This window comes from Kryptolebias marmoratus, linkage group LG16 (assembly GCF_001649575.2).
Source record: "Kryptolebias marmoratus isolate JLee-2015 linkage group LG16, ASM164957v2, whole genome shotgun sequence".
Taxonomy (NCBI): domain Eukaryota; kingdom Metazoa; phylum Chordata; class Actinopteri; order Cyprinodontiformes; family Rivulidae; genus Kryptolebias; species Kryptolebias marmoratus.
This window is the reverse complement of record NC_051445.1, coordinates 17,902,954-17,918,757: the sequence shown is the minus strand read 5'-3', so window position 1 is coordinate 17,918,757 and position 15,804 is coordinate 17,902,954. Positions and strand designations below refer to the sequence as shown.

At 37.4% G+C, this 15,804-nt stretch overlaps 1 protein-coding gene across 2 annotated transcripts; it reads right to left on the bottom strand.

Moving 5' to 3' along the window:
- Positions 1 to 2,181: 2,181 nt before the first annotated feature.
- Positions 2,182 to 11,630, bottom strand: nrsn1 (neurensin 1). 2 transcript variants are annotated; one of them, XM_017409814.3, is made up of 6 exons: positions 11,511 to 11,630; positions 6,812 to 6,923; positions 6,587 to 6,679; positions 5,416 to 5,534; positions 4,861 to 5,048; positions 2,182 to 4,749 (listed from the first exon to the last, which is right to left on the bottom strand). In XM_017409814.3, exons 2-6 carry the CDS (start codon positions 6,908 to 6,910, stop codon positions 4,646 to 4,648), a joined length of 603 nt encoding a protein of 200 aa, XP_017265303.1. In that variant the 5' UTR covers positions 6,911 to 6,923; positions 11,511 to 11,630; the 3' UTR covers positions 2,182 to 4,645. The 2 variants fall into 2 exon arrangements, with proteins under 2 accessions (XP_017265303.1, XP_024860360.1); XM_025004592.2 differs by lacking the exon at positions 11,511 to 11,630 and adding an exon at positions 10,554 to 10,637.
- Between the last annotated feature and the right edge of the window lie 4,174 nt (positions 11,631 to 15,804).

Below are 15,804 nucleotides of genomic sequence, written 5' to 3'. Positions count from 1 at the left end.
GCCCGACTGGTTGAGGTGATGATGCCCGAGATGCTATTTCTGGAGCCACCATCAATTCTGTCTTATCACTTCCAAAGGCAGCTAACAGTGTGTGTGTGTGTGTGTGTGTTCTTGTCTGTGTGTGGGTGTGCCTGTGGGTGTGTTCATAAAACCTCAAATGGCAATCTGCTTGATTGATTATAATTCTGCAAAATGTAATAAAACTAAAGTAACACCCCTGAATGATGGAGGTCAGTCTTTGCACAAATGTTACTACTTAAATAGGAATAGTTTATCTGCTCAGTTTAATAATAACAAAAATCTAAAGAAGCTATGAATATAGAAAAATACCTTGCGAATAACAAACTTTCCATTTGTGTCAATTGCCAAAGTTCAAAACAAAATGGCAGTCATGTGACAAGGAAAAAGAGGAACATCCAAAAACAAATAGAAAATTTTATGTGAAATGAAATATGTGAGTTGTCAGAATTGTCTGATATTATCAATAATTAGGTCAATACACAGTTACATTTTGTGGCGTGTATACAACCAAAGCAACTGAAGGATTTTCTCTCCATTTGTTTCTGCTTATTCATTAATTATTATTAATCATTAGTGAATAAAGAAAAATATACATGTCCAATTTAGGCTATACCCTTCATGTTGTCCCGTGTAAAAATTATATATAAAAAAATAACAAACTAGTAGAACTAAAATCATTTTGTAAAAAAAAAAAAAAAAAATACAACAGCTTACAAACAGCTTATTAGCTCACAGATTTTTGACAAAGGCTTTTGCTCTCAGTTTACCGCTGGTTCATAGAGTTGATTCATGATTCATAGAGTTTATAAAAGAAGAACGGAAGGCCGAGCTTTTAACAGTCAGGCTCCTTTTTTGTGAAACCAGTTCCTATTTTGGGGTTCAGGAGTTGAACACTGTTTCCTCTGGTCTCTTTACTTAATGTCTATATTTACTGAATGTTTGTGTATATATATATATATACACACACACGCGTAATGAAATGTAATTTAAGATTCTGTTTAGTGTTAATTGGTTCCTGGTTTCTTCTGAAAGTCTTTGTCATTTCCTTCATTGATTCCACCTGTGCTTTGTCAGTCTAGTTTTTCTATACACATTTTTGTTTATCCCTCTCCATTTATCAGGCCATTTTTCACTTACCCCATTTGTTCTGTCTGACCTGGCTTAAGTGATGTGTTTAGATTTATGAAGGATTGTTTTGTTCTCTGAACGTCTTGTTTTGTCTGCCTAGGTTCTTCAGTTCTGTAAGCTTATTAAAGTGCATTGTTCCTTCAGTCTCCTGCCTCCTTTATCTAGGTTTTAGATTGTCCTTTTCAGCACTATTCACCATTTCATAAAATACACTCTCAGCTTCTCACATTAGGCTTAGGAAGGTTTCTTTCAGTAGAACTTTCAGTTAAAGATAGATTAAGAGCCTTGAACCATCCTTAATATCATTTTTGCAGGCAACGTCAAAAAACCTCTTTCTGTTCTGTCATCAACACTTTCTGTGTGTTTTAGCTTTTAACCACTATAATCTTAAACCGAATGTGTTGTGATGTTGGGTTTCTAGTGGACCCAAGAGTGCAGTACCATGGCACAGGTGAACAAACTGAAACAACCGAACTGGAGAACTTTTAAATAACACAAGTGCAAATGAAAATGAACTCAACACTGCAAACCAAACACAGACCGTCCAAGGCCATGAGAAAATGTGGGCATCAAGGAAGGCAAGGGTGCATTAAAGTGGCCATTATGATGATGGTCACACAGAACCTGAATACATGGAACATATTAGTTTATGATTTAGACAGCAGTTTATTACAATATTCATATTGTGCACATTGATATTGCAATGGCTATAAAAACTTCAGTATGTTGTTCAGTCATTTTGTTTCCTCTTTCCACTGCTACCTGCCTATAAATTAACTGAATGAGGCTACAATTTATTGGATTTTATTGCACCTAAATAACCCAAATTATATTTAACCTGAATTTTTTTTTGTCTGAAATGGGCCCTGAAATTATGTTTCTGGTCAAACGATGATACATACAAAACATAAAACCAATACATATCTCAGAAATATTCTGTCTGGATCTGTTTGATGTTTATATTTTCATTTTCTAAGTTTGAAATATATGTATTAAAATAAAAACCAAAGGAAAAATCACACATTTCCTAGCAGTGGATATGTTGTTTTTATTGTGTTCTTTGAAAAATAGAGAGAGTGTAGACACCACTGTAATAGTTTGTGTAATTTCAATCCCAAGTTGGTAAAATACATTTATCACTGAGTGGGAGAATCCACTGTTACATCGGGGTATAAAGTTAGAATCAAAAGAAATCAAGAAAAGAGCAGAAAAAAAAGCTGTTGCAGTTATGAATTTGTAATGCAGCGTGGAACAGCATGAAATTACAAATCGACATGTTCACTCATCACTTAGTGTTGAAGTGGAAGATTTGACCATTACAGCTTGGTTTCTTTTTGCAACTCAGTGGTTGAACAAACCTCTTTAAAATAGTACGTGTTATATATATATATATATATATATATATATATATCTTTACTCAATTTTTCTTTTAAATCAAAAAATATTTAAAATTTTAATAAGAATGACAGGAGGTTGTAAAAATAATATTCAAAGATCAACTTACATGAACATGTTAGCAGCCATTTTATGTATCCTGCAGTGTTGTTGCAGTGATCTGATGATGAGCCACAGTAAGAAGCCTGACTGGAACTTCTATTATAACATTGTTCTAATGCAAAAAAAAGTATCATCTTGTTTCATGAGTGCAGAATTAATCCAATAGTTTAACAAAAAAGAGTGACAGCATGCAAAATATGCAAACAATCTGGCACTAGGCAAACATTTTTTTATAATATACAGACACAACATTTTAAAAAAGCAGCTAAAATAAGAATCCCCTAAACATAAAACTCACTGCCATTAAGGCTTTAAAATCATTTAGTTGTTCAGTTGTGTTACATATTATGTTCTGTTGAGTGTGTCTATGTAATGTTGGGTTTTGTGTGTGGGAGCGTGAAGGAAGTCATTAATCACCTTCTGAACCACGACAGATCAGCCATTGGTGCTGTCAGATATGATGCTGCTGCTCATCAGAGAGCAGTGTGTTCTCATCTCATCCCATCTCATCTGCTGGTTATGTAACATGTCTGTCATATTGTTTCTCACCTCTGTTCTAGCTAAGATTTCACAAGCCAGAAGAAATTGTGACCAGTGGCAAACAACATTTAGATTCAGAACAGTGCAAAAAGCATGCATGCTTTTACGGATATGTGTGTCTGGATGCTTGCGTTTGACACAAGGAGAGAGAAAGAGCCAAAAGAAAGCTAAGTGAGGGCAATTAGATGTAGCAAAAGATAATACTCCAGCAGATGGAATGGAGAAAGATGTTGGTATTTTTGGAATTCGGTATTTCTTTTTCTGAGTTTGATCTTTTCTATTGATCCTGTCAGAAGGAAACGAAACAAGGCCAGAGGCCTAATGAGACAGAAGAAAATGTCAGTGCCAAATTTGCCTTTTAATTGTGTTTTAACCTGCCTTTGTGTTCAATTGGAAAGACAATTTATATATTCCCCAAGGGTCAAAATGTCAGATCTCTGGGTTACAAGCTCAAATCCCTAGACCCAAATCAAATTTACCCAAGGAGACAATAAAGTATATTATATTGTATTTTACCATATTGTTTTGTACTGTATTGTACTATATGGTATGGTATTTTATCATATAGTATAGAACCACATGTACCGATGTACTGCATCGTATAGTACCGTAAAATATTATATTGTATCATATTGTACCATAACGTATTATACTGTACCATATTGTATCATATGTATCATAACATATTGTATTGTACTGTATTGTATTATATCATATTGTACCTTATCATACCATACTACATTGTACTATATTGTATGGTATCCTTTCTTATTGTACCATATTATATTGTACTGTATTGTATAACATCACAATGTATCATTTCACATTTTATCACTTGTCAAATGAAAACTGCTCTAAAAAAAAGATTTTGTTGTCTAAAATGCTACTGTACTAGTTCATGTCCAGTCTGTAAAGTTGCAACTTTCTTTATCACTCTTTGGATGAACAGTTGAGTTGAAAATACAGCGCCAGCACAGTTCACAGATCAGTATCTTCAAACATAATCTTACCACCTGATTTTTACTTTCAAATAAAATAATCGCTGTACTCAGTGCAATGTTTGATCATCTGTGAGATCAGGGGCAAATCATCAAAAATGGCAACAACACTGCCTCCTCAGCAACACATTTGCTCCTCCTGAAATCTGAGCATTCCTTACAAAACAATGTAATGTAATGCTATTTTCTTCTGTGCTTTATTTCGTCAGTAGGGGCACATCTGCTTTGTGAGATTGTTGTTTCCCTCAAGTCATGAGGACAGATTTTATTCTGCTGAAATTAAGCTTAAATTCAAATGTGGCAAATTAATATGAATAACCAACACTAGCAGTCATGTAAGATGACCTTTCAAATAGAGAAACTCTTCACATGGAACAATGTACACCCACTCACTTCAACACAATCTGCACACCCGTTGATCCTCAGCTGAGCATTACTTTATGCTTTCATGTGTGTCTCAATCAAGTCCCTGACTTTGTGGTCACTGGCTGAATGTTCTGCACTTTGGAAAGTGTGACAGGCACCTTTCCCTCCCCGGGGGTTGGTGCTCTCATTATTGGTGTACCTGTGACAAAAACAATCACTGCTAGTAGGGTATTTATGTCCAGGATTACATCAACAGCCTCACAAACTTAATTTTAGCTCTAATTTTATCAGGTGTGATGTGCCGCCTTACCAACTGTTGCATGTAGATCTGCCAGCCGCTCCTTAAACCTCTGCTGGAGATACTGTTCCTTCTTGGAGTAGTTTTTGGCAAAAGCAGAAAGCAGGAGACCAATGGCCATGTAGGTCCCACCCACACAAAACAGCACGGCACCAGTCAGCTTACAAACATCCAGTGCATGGTTGAAACTGACAGCATGGCTGTTTTCCAAAACAGGACAATTAGATTACAGCATTAATAAAGCATCTCATGTTACAGCTTTTCAGTTATAACTGTTTGGTGTCACAAAGGTAAAAATTTGAGTCTAATTTGGGTTCGAGAATTGAAAAATTTTGCTTCGCTTTAGATGGAAAAGCATTTTTTCCTGTTTCGTAGACACCCGCTATACAATGCTTCTAATATAGTTCTCATAAGAACTTGAATAAATTTCCCTTTCTCTGGGAGCAAGTTTAAGCAACAAAAAAGGTGACATTAGAATTGTTAATATCAAGTGTTTTGTGAAGCAGTGGGGCAATAATAAAGGTTACATGAGCTGATTCTCATTAATATGCTCCATTGTTTTTATACCTGTCGACAAAAAGGAGATCATCTTCGCCAAATGCTTCGATCCTGGCTGGTGTTGCATAACCCACCAAAACAACAATGAGGCCTGCAAATAACATCAGGGTTCCAAACGCGAGACAGACCTACAAATAGAGAAAAATCGCTGAATTGTGTATGTCTAAAGGTGATATGTGAAATCTAAGAACATGAATAACTAAAAAAAATTCTAAAGATACTTTGAAGGGTGCAAATTTTAACATAGATGTTCTTCTATAAAACAGTAATTTGGTATTTAGTTATGTGATAATCTAAACTGACAAAATGCCCACATTTTGATATATAAACTGTATAAGAAGAGCAAAGAGAACCAAGATTGAAATAAATGTTAAAGCTGCTGCCAGTGGCTCATTAGGGTCACCATGATAACCGCACACCTGTGTCTGTCACGCCCAAACACCACTTTCAGTGACAGGTAGACGAAAAGGAAGAGTAGAAAGTAAGCCTCAGACAAACAGTCAGTGGGCAAAAACCAAGTTGTATTGAAAAATGTCTTCAACAGTAAGAAAAGTAAGCATTTGGTGATTTGGTTTAAGTTAAAAAAAAAACTCAGATACAATGGGAATCTATGGAAGCTTGGATATGTGCACTCTCGGCCATTTGACAGAAAACTATAAGTCCAACAGCAATTAGAGACACACTTGGTGAAAGAAGATAAAAAAGCATAACTTTTAGTGTATATGCTGTATAAGAAGTAAACGTTTGTGGGAGTGAGAAGAGTTTATTTACGTAAAAAACTAATCTATATCAAAATGCCAATTCAGTGAAGAAAAGTCCAACTTTTGTGACCCGTTTAAACTTTGGATAATGTTTTACAGAACTATTAAGGTCAGTTCAGTTCACAGACATCTCATTGCAAATGTGGAAATTTGTTGCTGTCTTGTTCTTTTAATTTTGTCCACGCTATTTGATGTACTGCTACCAAACGTCTTAACAAACAATTCCCAATCCAGCTACGCATTTTAATGAACTGTATGTACAGCTGACGGAGGAGTTGTGAATCAAAAATCATAATGGAAACAAAGGAATATCATCCAAACACTAATAGGGGGGCTTCACACTAATTAAACAAACAAAAAACAAAACGTTTGTTGCTCAGAAAATCTGTCAATTTTGAGAAAATTCAAGTTAATCTCACCTTCCAGAGTAAAGAGCTCCACCTGCTAGGCGATCTCTGAATCTGAAAATCTTCGTCACGTTCCCAGATAGAACCTGTGCATTCCTCATAAAACTGCAATAAATCAAAAACTTTATTACTTTTTTTCAAAATTTAAATATAGAAACTCTGAAACTGTTGTTTTAGAAATTATTCTGATCTAATGAGAATTTCTGTGCGTACGAAAGTGTGTGTTTGCTCGGTCACCTTGTGTAAGTAGGAGCGGACTCCATACTGCTGGTAGTTTCCACCAGCGTGAGCTTGCTCACCATAGTCTGACCCACAGATCTCTGAGCATGAAGTCATCCTTCACACCTGTCTGCAGGAGGAGACACAGACAGCACATGAATGCACCACGCACACATTCCACACAGAGTTTTCAGCCACGAATAAACATACACACATTTGTGACGCTTTCCTGCATTCATACACACAGACATATACACACACTGCCAAATTATGTAACTGTCATGCACTGAAGGGATGGATGCGTTTGTGCATTGAAATTATAATGATGCATTCTTGTTGTTTGGTGCTATGAACCAAGCTGTGACATTCAGTATTGTTTCAGCTTGTTTGTCACAGCAGCATGGCTGATTGGTTCACTGCATGTTTGCCATCATGCCCTAATGTCCTTCTGCTAACTCCACCTGTATCAGGAATTATTGCAAACCCCACTGAGTACTTTAGAAGATGTCTATATGTCTGTGAGAAGATTGTGCCGATGCAATAGTATCAAAACTGGGCAAGAAGAAGTCTGAAAACTTGATAGGTTTGTACTTGAGGTAAAAATAAAGACTGCATTTAAAAAACTAGAGCATCTCAATCCAAAGTAATGTACCTTATGAAGTCTCATATACATGTGTATTAACAGTTTACTTTCAAAAAGGTTTAGATTTGGTATGTTGCTGTTTGCTAGCTTGAAAAATAAAATAGTGCTGTTTAACGACTGCTTTCCTTACAAGATAAAATAATATAAAACTGTCACTTTAATACCTGTATTCATTGTAGCAAGTGTATCCTAAACCCAGAACAAACAGAAAAAGAAAAATATTTAACTTTGAAAAACTGCTTCAACAATAAAACTACTATCCTTTGATGAAATGCATATTGCCCACAGCCATGCATACCAAAGTTTTAAACAAAAATCTTGCGTGATCTGTTAGCAATCAAAATACGGAGTATGGATGACTCTCAGTTACTACCACACCAATATCCAGCACATTATGCATCAAAGTGACTAAGCTATAGCAGTTTATGTGTTTGCTAAGGTTGGTTAGGTTTAGACTTAGCTATAGCAGGCACCTTGAATCATGCTGACTCTGAAAATCTAAAAATTTCAGTGGGTGGTAAGACATGAAAAGGCTGAGAAATGCATATTTTTGCATATTTTTTAATGTATTTACTATCAAGCAAATCTCATGAGGTGAGACATTCGGATCATGATCATTTCATCAGTACATGGTGAGAAGTTTTAAAACAGTGATTTGTTATTATGACATTTCAAATGAATGAAGGAGTTCCCTTTTGAAACTGGGTTCCTTCTAGTCCTTTGTGAGAAGACATATAGATTAAGTAGATCTAGATCTTATAGTGGTTATTCAGTATGTTTTGTAAGAGGTGTGTACCTATGTACTTATAACTTTAAATACGTGAGAATATTGTAGTAAATAACTTGTGCAAAATAAATGTATGCATGAAGGGTGTACAATTGTGTACAATAGTTCCAAGATCAGCTCTGTTAAAGTGCCTGAGAAAGGAGTCATTCTACTTAACTACTGTCCTTGTTATCTGAACATTGCTGTAGATGATTGGATATTAAAGATGATGGATGTTCAAAAACTGGTTGATGGGCATGCTCTCACTTTTATAAATCAAGGGCACAAATACATAAAATACACTGTGACTGTAAGAGCCACAACTATATACTGTGATAGGACTGTATTTAATTAGGCACAACATTAGGTTGAGCCACGATGTTCCCTGCTACGAAGAGTTAATTGTATTACTGTTAATTTGCATCTGCAGTGGACTCTCACAAACATCTTTCTCAGCATAGATTTTACACAGTCTCCACTAAAATCTGCACATGTACATTAGCAAAATAAAACTAAAAAAATGGACAGGTGTAATTCTGCAGTCACAATTGGTTTCCAGGTCAGATAAAAGGGATAGTTCCGAGCTTAGCAAGTGAGATTTTGTGAAAAAGTTATGCACAATGATTCTCTTGCCTATTTTAAATGGCTCTTTAGAAGGCTTCAGTTTGGTAAAACAGAGTTTAATTTTGACTGGATTGATGAGCTAACAGCTAATCTGACAAGACAATCTTTACACCCTCATCAGTTTTGCATTGCACACTTACTTGGGTGGATATTTTATGATAATCCAACTGTAGTTGATGTCGTGCTTTATAAAACAGTGTTTCTATGAACTACCAATAATTATTTTTTAGATTGAACTTGTTGGCAATGTAAAACCACTACACTGCTGCCCATTTTTGCTATCTGTTACACTACAGCTGAAGTTAGTTAACTGGCAGTCTACAGGTCTCTAGTTTCTGCTTGTAAGGATAGTCTAGACAAGTTGTAAAATCAAAAGGACCAGAAAATTGTCAGAAAATAGGCCACTTTTTACTTGCAGTCTCACAGAATTCTGAATTTATACAACCATTCAATTAGAGAGCCTTACAGCTGAGAGCTGTGAGAACATTTTTTTTTTTTAGAATTACAGCCTAATTCCCTGTGCACAGCTTTGCAAACTGTATTTTAGGTCGGACCACAATATTTTGTTGACCATCCCCACCTTCATGAGACCAACCTCGGTTTGCTTTGTACCCACCTTGGCAGCCACCCTATGTTTACGAATTAATCTACTGGATTGCACTTTTGAAATGATGATGAGCAGATTTGGACCATGGTTGGACCTGGAGATTCAAAGTCTGTAGCCTTGGATGGTTTCTGTCATAGGAGCGCTTTTGAATAGGTGTCAAAATACAGCTCTAGCGTTCATTTCTAGTGGTCTAGATTTACAGAAACTGAACCGAGAAGGGTGCCAGACACCTACAACAACTTTGCAACTATTTTGAGTGAAAATTTGTCATACAAATTTTTCGAAGCTTTTTAAAATTCAAGCAACAGCAGTGAGCCTCTGCAAGGAAACTGAAAATCATCTTGAATGTTGCAGGACATTCTGGAGACTCCTTCACAACACTCACAACCCAGATATTTCTGTTCATAACCTTTCCACAAAAGACCACTTCAAAAGATCTGAACTGTCCCTTAAAAATACACTATGCTGGAAAAAGTATTCACTCGCTCATCCAAATCAGTGAATTCAGGTGTTCCAATCACTTCCATGGCCACAGGTGTATAAAATAAAGCACTAAGGCATGCAGACTGCTTCTATAAACATTTATGAAAGAATGAGTCGCTCTCAGGAGCTCAGTGAATTCCAGTATGGTAGCATTATACAATACCACCTGTGAAATAAGCCCATCTGTGAAATTTCCTCACTACTAAATATTTCACGGTCAACTGTTAGTGGTATTATAACAAAATGGAAGTGATTGGGAACGACCGCAACTCAGTCACAAAGTGGTAGGCCATGTGAAATCAGAGCAGTCTCAGTGGATGCTGAGGCTCATAGTGCACAGAGGTCACCAACGTTCTGCAAAATCAATATCTACAGACCACCAAACTTCATGTGGTCTTCAGATTAGCTCAAGAACATTGTGAGAGCTTCATGGAATGGGCTTCAACAAGTGTAAGGTTTGTTGAACAAGGAACTCTTAATGCTTCAGCAAACCAAGACATTTTTGACAATTTAATGCTCCCAACTTTGTGGGAAAAGTTTCAACATGACTGCACCAGGGCACAAAGCAAGGTCCATAAAGACATGGATGAGTGAGTTTGGTGTGGAAAAACTTAACTGTCCTGCACAGAGTCCTGACCTCAACTTGATAGAACACCTTTAGGATGAATTGGAGCAGAGACTGTGAGGCAGGCCTTCTCGTCCAACATCATCTGACCTCACAGATGTGCTTCTGGAAGAATGGTCCAAAATTTTCATAAACACTCCTAAACCTGTGGAAAGCCTTCCCAGAAGAGTTTAAGTTAATGTAGCTGCAAATGGTGGGTCAACACCATATAAAACCTTATAGATTAAGAATGGGATGTCACTCAAGTTCATATTTTTGTGAAATGTGAAGCTGAATGCATTTCCAATCAACAGGGTAAAAAGATGACCTTGAGACATTATTTTATTCATTTTAAAACCTATCACGGGCATGATTCCTCACTGACAAGCTTGGGAACAAAACGTACAAGCTGCAGCTGAACAAGAAAGCCTAAATATGACGCTTAAAATAGAATTGGAACACGGTGTGATGACCCTGCCCGAGAGCGTTTCTGCTGGTGCTGAACACCATCCTAATCGTCAGCCTTCTTCAGCCCAGCAGGAAAACACACGGACGTAATGTGTGACGCCAGTCTGACAACAAACCCCATCCACCCCGTCCCTCATTCGGCGTGTAAACAGCTCGCTTTTCAAGCAAACTCACAAAGGTGAACTTTGCATCGAAGTTGACGTCAAAACGGGCAATTAGACTCGAACTGCGTGCATGGGTATCCTTGGCTATACGGGCGGAGTTGAACTTAATTTGATTATATACCAACGCCCGAAACGCTTGCATAAAAAAAGAAAGCACAAAAAAATCTGAATTTTAACACAAAGCTTAAAGCAGCATTTGCTGTACATTATAAATTACTTCCAGACGACGTGCCGGATGATTTCCTACGGTGTGCAAGGAAAACAAAAAAGCTTATATTCCCACAACAATATTCTAGGTCTGCTCCTACAGCGTTATCACTGCATGCCCGGGTGATTTCAAAACAAAAGTCTAATTTACCTGTCATTACCAGCTCGGAGAGTGATCGCTCGGTGTTGTTTCCTCAGCCGGGGTCCCATCACTCTACGGTACTTTCTCTCTCTGTCTCTCTCTCGCTCTCTCTCTCTACATCCATGACTTTGCGTCGATGATTCACATTTTCACGCTATCTACTGCGCAGGCGCGGCATCCATGACAACACATGATTCATAGGTGGGTATAAATAACCAGAGCACTGAGAATGATTACTTTTATGAATGAACATACTAAAACAGACAGACAGACAGATAGATAGATAGATAGATAGATAGATAGATAGATAGATAGATAGATAGATAGATAGATAGATAGATAGATAGATAGATAGATAGATAGATAGATAGATAGATAGATAGATAGATAGATAGATAGATAGATAGATAGATAGATAGATAATGCTGTAAAGTAAGATGTTTTAATAAATCCTTCTAATCATTCAATCCATTTTTGTGTGGTTATTCATGGTTGGTTTGTGGAGGCAACAGGTCCAGAACATAAACCCAGATGCTCTCCAGCTCCTCTTGGGGCACTCCAAGGCTTTCCCAGGTGAGAGAGGATGCATATAATCCCTCCAATCAGTCCTGGGTCTGCCCTGGGGTCTCCTACCTGGAAAACCTCTAGCGCACATGTGTCAAACTCAGTTCCTCAAGACGATCTCCTGCATGGTTTAGATGTGTTCTTGCTTTAAAACACCTAGTTTGACTTTTGGACAGGCTTCTGGAGGACTTTATAATTTGGTGAGGAGGTAATTAAACCATTTGAATCAGGTGTGTTGGAGCAGAAAAAAACTAAAACTTCCAGGACAGTGGCCCTTGAAGCCTGGAGTTTGACAAGAGGCATTGAGGAGGCATTCTAATCAGATGCCCGAACCACATCAGTTGACTCCTTTCGATGCAAAGGAGCGATGGTTCAACTCCATCCTCCATGTAGAAGCCCGGCCACTCCATAGAGGAAGCTCATTTCACCTGGTGGTTTTCAGGATCTTGTTTCTGTCAGGATTCAAATCTGGTGATATGGATCCTGATATAGGTGAGGGTTGGTAAGCAGTAAATCAAGAGCTTTGTTTAGCTCAGTCTTTACCATGACAGACCAGAGCAACACCGGCATTACTGCAAGCCAGGCCTCAATCAATCAATCAGTCTTCCGCTCCATCCTGCCATCAGTCCTGAACAAAACTCCCAGATAATTGACCTCCTCTGCTTGTGGCAAAGACTTACTGCCAATCAGCAGGGAGCATTCAATCCAAATACAAACTACACCACATGTACCTTTTATTTACTTTCAATTAACAATGCAAAATGAAGGAACAGAAAATAAATCTAAATCAAACTGATATTGATGTGATTAAATTATTTTTTCCTTTAAAATAGCATATATTCTTCCAGACTGCACTTGCTTGGTTTTTGAAGGAACTCTGCAGAAAAGATGTTCCAAAAAGATATTGAACTTACTACCAATTTTCTTTGGATGATCTTGGCCCAAAGCCTTCTGTCTGTGAGATGTTTAACAACTGAAAACATTTATTAATCACGTTGACTGCATCTTTGGAGTTCATGTCCTCCTGCAGAATAAATTTAGGGCTAGTTAGATGCCTCTCTGATGCATCACAGTTAAGTATCTGCTTGTATTTTTCAGGACTGAGGACACCTTTAATCTTGACCTAATTTCCAACTCTAGCTACTGCCAATCTGCTGCAGATAATTTTTCAGATTTTGACTGATCAGTCCAAAGCACCTGTGGCCATGTTTCTGCACCCCAGTCCTTTTAGGTTTTTTGTACGTAGTTGAGTCACATAGTCTTATTTTTATGTCAGAGATGTGGCTCTTTGGCTGCAGTTCTTTTATGAAGACTACTTCTGGCCGAATTTCTCCAGACAGTAATTGGGTGAACGGAGATGATGGCACTGCAAAACTTCTTCCAATTTCGAAAGAGAATACAAGTAATCCTTATGTGTCTTTCATTTGCTGCATTAAGTTTTCTTGATCAACAACATCTACATTGCCCATTTTTTTAAGTGCCTAAACTGTCAGAATTTGGGTTTTCTTTGTGGTTTTGTATTCAGTTTATTGCTTTTATTGTCTTCCTGTTTTAATTTATTTTATTAAGTTATCTTTGTTAGCCTTGTCTTAGTTCTGTTCTTGTTCCTCGTGTCTGTGTTTCCTGTCATCATTCACTTCTCCTCAGTCAGTCTCTTGTTTTCCTGCCACGCCCATCTTCACCTGATCCTAGTTGTTATCACTCACCTGTGCCTATTTCCCTTAATTACCCTCTGTTTTAAAACTTGGTCATTTCCTCCACTCACTGCTGGTTCATTGTCGCTTCATGCACTGTCTGGTTGTCTCTCTCGTCTTATGTCTCTGGTTTGCTTGTGTCTCAGTTTTGGATTTTGTTACGTTTGATTTTGCTGCCACGTCAGCCTTTGTTTTTGATTATCTTTTATTTCAATATTTCATTAGTTTCTTTTGAAAGATGAGTCTGCACTCTGGGTTCGCCTCCTTCTCCACCCAACATGACACAAACAGCACATCCTAAGACCCAGACTTGCTTTGAAATCTTTGCCTAGTGTACAATAGAAGTGCCTTATCTTGTTGTGCTCAATCTTGCTCAGGTCTGGCCTGTGACATGAAACTGTCTTCCATAACTTCACCTTGGCAGCAGAGTTTAGCTGTTCTAGACTGAGTTTAAGGCCTCCTGTCAAGCTGTTTCAGTTTTAGTTAAGGACTGTTTCAGCCCACATGTGAAAATGATTATCCTAAGCACCTGTTTAGTATAAGCGATTATTCATTCACCTGAATATAATCCTGCAAAGCTCCTGACTTTTTTCAAGTCTACCTATAAGAATTTATGCTATTTGAAGGCAAAGGGTTCTTTGTGCTCTTCATTCAATTTGTAATTTATAAATTTATAAAAAACGAAGAGATAGAAGTTGTATTTGTAAAAAAAAAAAAAAAAAAAACACTTTACTGCATTTTTTTGCACAGCACTGTATCTGAACAGTAATGCAAACACGCTCCCTCCTTTACAGGATTCCAGTCACATTCGAGACAAGTCTATTTTTACCTCTTGATGACGTACATTGTTAGTCACCTCCTCCGTGCTTCTGCTAGAGAAGGTATGACCTAGAAGAGTCAAAACTGTGCATCACGACTCAAACATAAAATCCATGATCAAAACAAAGAAGTTAGTTTTCTGTTCAGTACAGTTTTATGATTAATATCTGGCCGACATTTCAAAATGAAAATGAGACATCACCGACTTCTACTTCTGAAAATAAAACAGTACAGATAATTACACATGAGATACTCACAGATCATTTCAAGGTGTGTCCCACTTTTGGTTAAAGCACAAATATGATATATGTTAAAAACAAAAGAAAGCAAAAATTATATTAAAAAATTGCAAAATTAGCAAATTGTGTTTTTGTGTCTGGTTTTTATTATTTCAGCAAATTTTTACATAATGTAGCCTCCTTCAGCCTACCCAAAAAGAAGCACAATCCTTTATAAATTAGAGGCATTTAAACATGTAGTTGCTGTGTAAAAACTGTTCAAAACCAAAAGATCTGGACGTGTGGCAGCTGGGAGCATAAAATACAGTAAATGAAAAAGAAAAACTCCTATTCCTGAAAGGTGGTGAGCAAAAATGATCTAAGCTGCCATCATGGCATGATTTGTGACTGTGTTGTTACAGCTCAACATACAAATGTACTTTCCTTTTGCAGAAAAGGTTCTGTTATCAGTCTATGTCTGTGTCTCCCTCTGTGTACAAGCTGAGCCACTCTGAGAATGGAGAGGCGGTTTCTATGGCGACGTGAAAAGGTCACCTTCAGGAAGTTCTCTGAGCGTGTGCAGAATGCCATTTGGATAATCGAGCTTCCTGTAATGACTGATAACATACCATAGCCCATTAGGGAGACAGACTGTGATTAGGTGGTGGTGGTGGTGGGGAGGAGGATTGGGGAGGGTATTATTCACGGTGCAAAGAAACAATAAAACATTTATTATAATAGTGTGCTGTAGTTACACGCTGTGTGTGTCTTCTGATATGCAAATCAGTTTTGCTAAAATAGAGATGCTAATCCCACATGCAACAAAGTTAATCTCAAATGCTGCAGTCCTTTCATAATGCTCTAGAAAGGGTAGATGATTGTACCCCCAGCTAAATAATTAGAATCCTGTAATAGCTAAGGGAGTTAGCTAGGGCCTGGCTAATAAAGTGAGAATAAAATAATGACAAATATACTATATCTGCTAAAATTCATACACTTGCTGGCCTG

Bases quoted from the DNA above. Each gene is read 5' to 3' on its own strand.
- nrsn1 (XM_017409814.3), bottom strand. From the start codon at position 6,910: ATGACTTCATGCTCAGAGATCTGTGGGTCAGACTATGGTGAGCAAGCT. The intron at 5,535-6,586 runs GTGAGATTAACT...CTCTATTTGTAG, and splicing joins GGAGCTCTTTACTCTGGAAG to GTCTGTCTCGCGTTTGGAAC. The intron at 4,750-4,860 runs GTAAGGCGGCAC...TTTTTGTCACAG, and splicing joins AGATCTACATGCAACAGTTG to GTACACCAATAATGAGAGCA.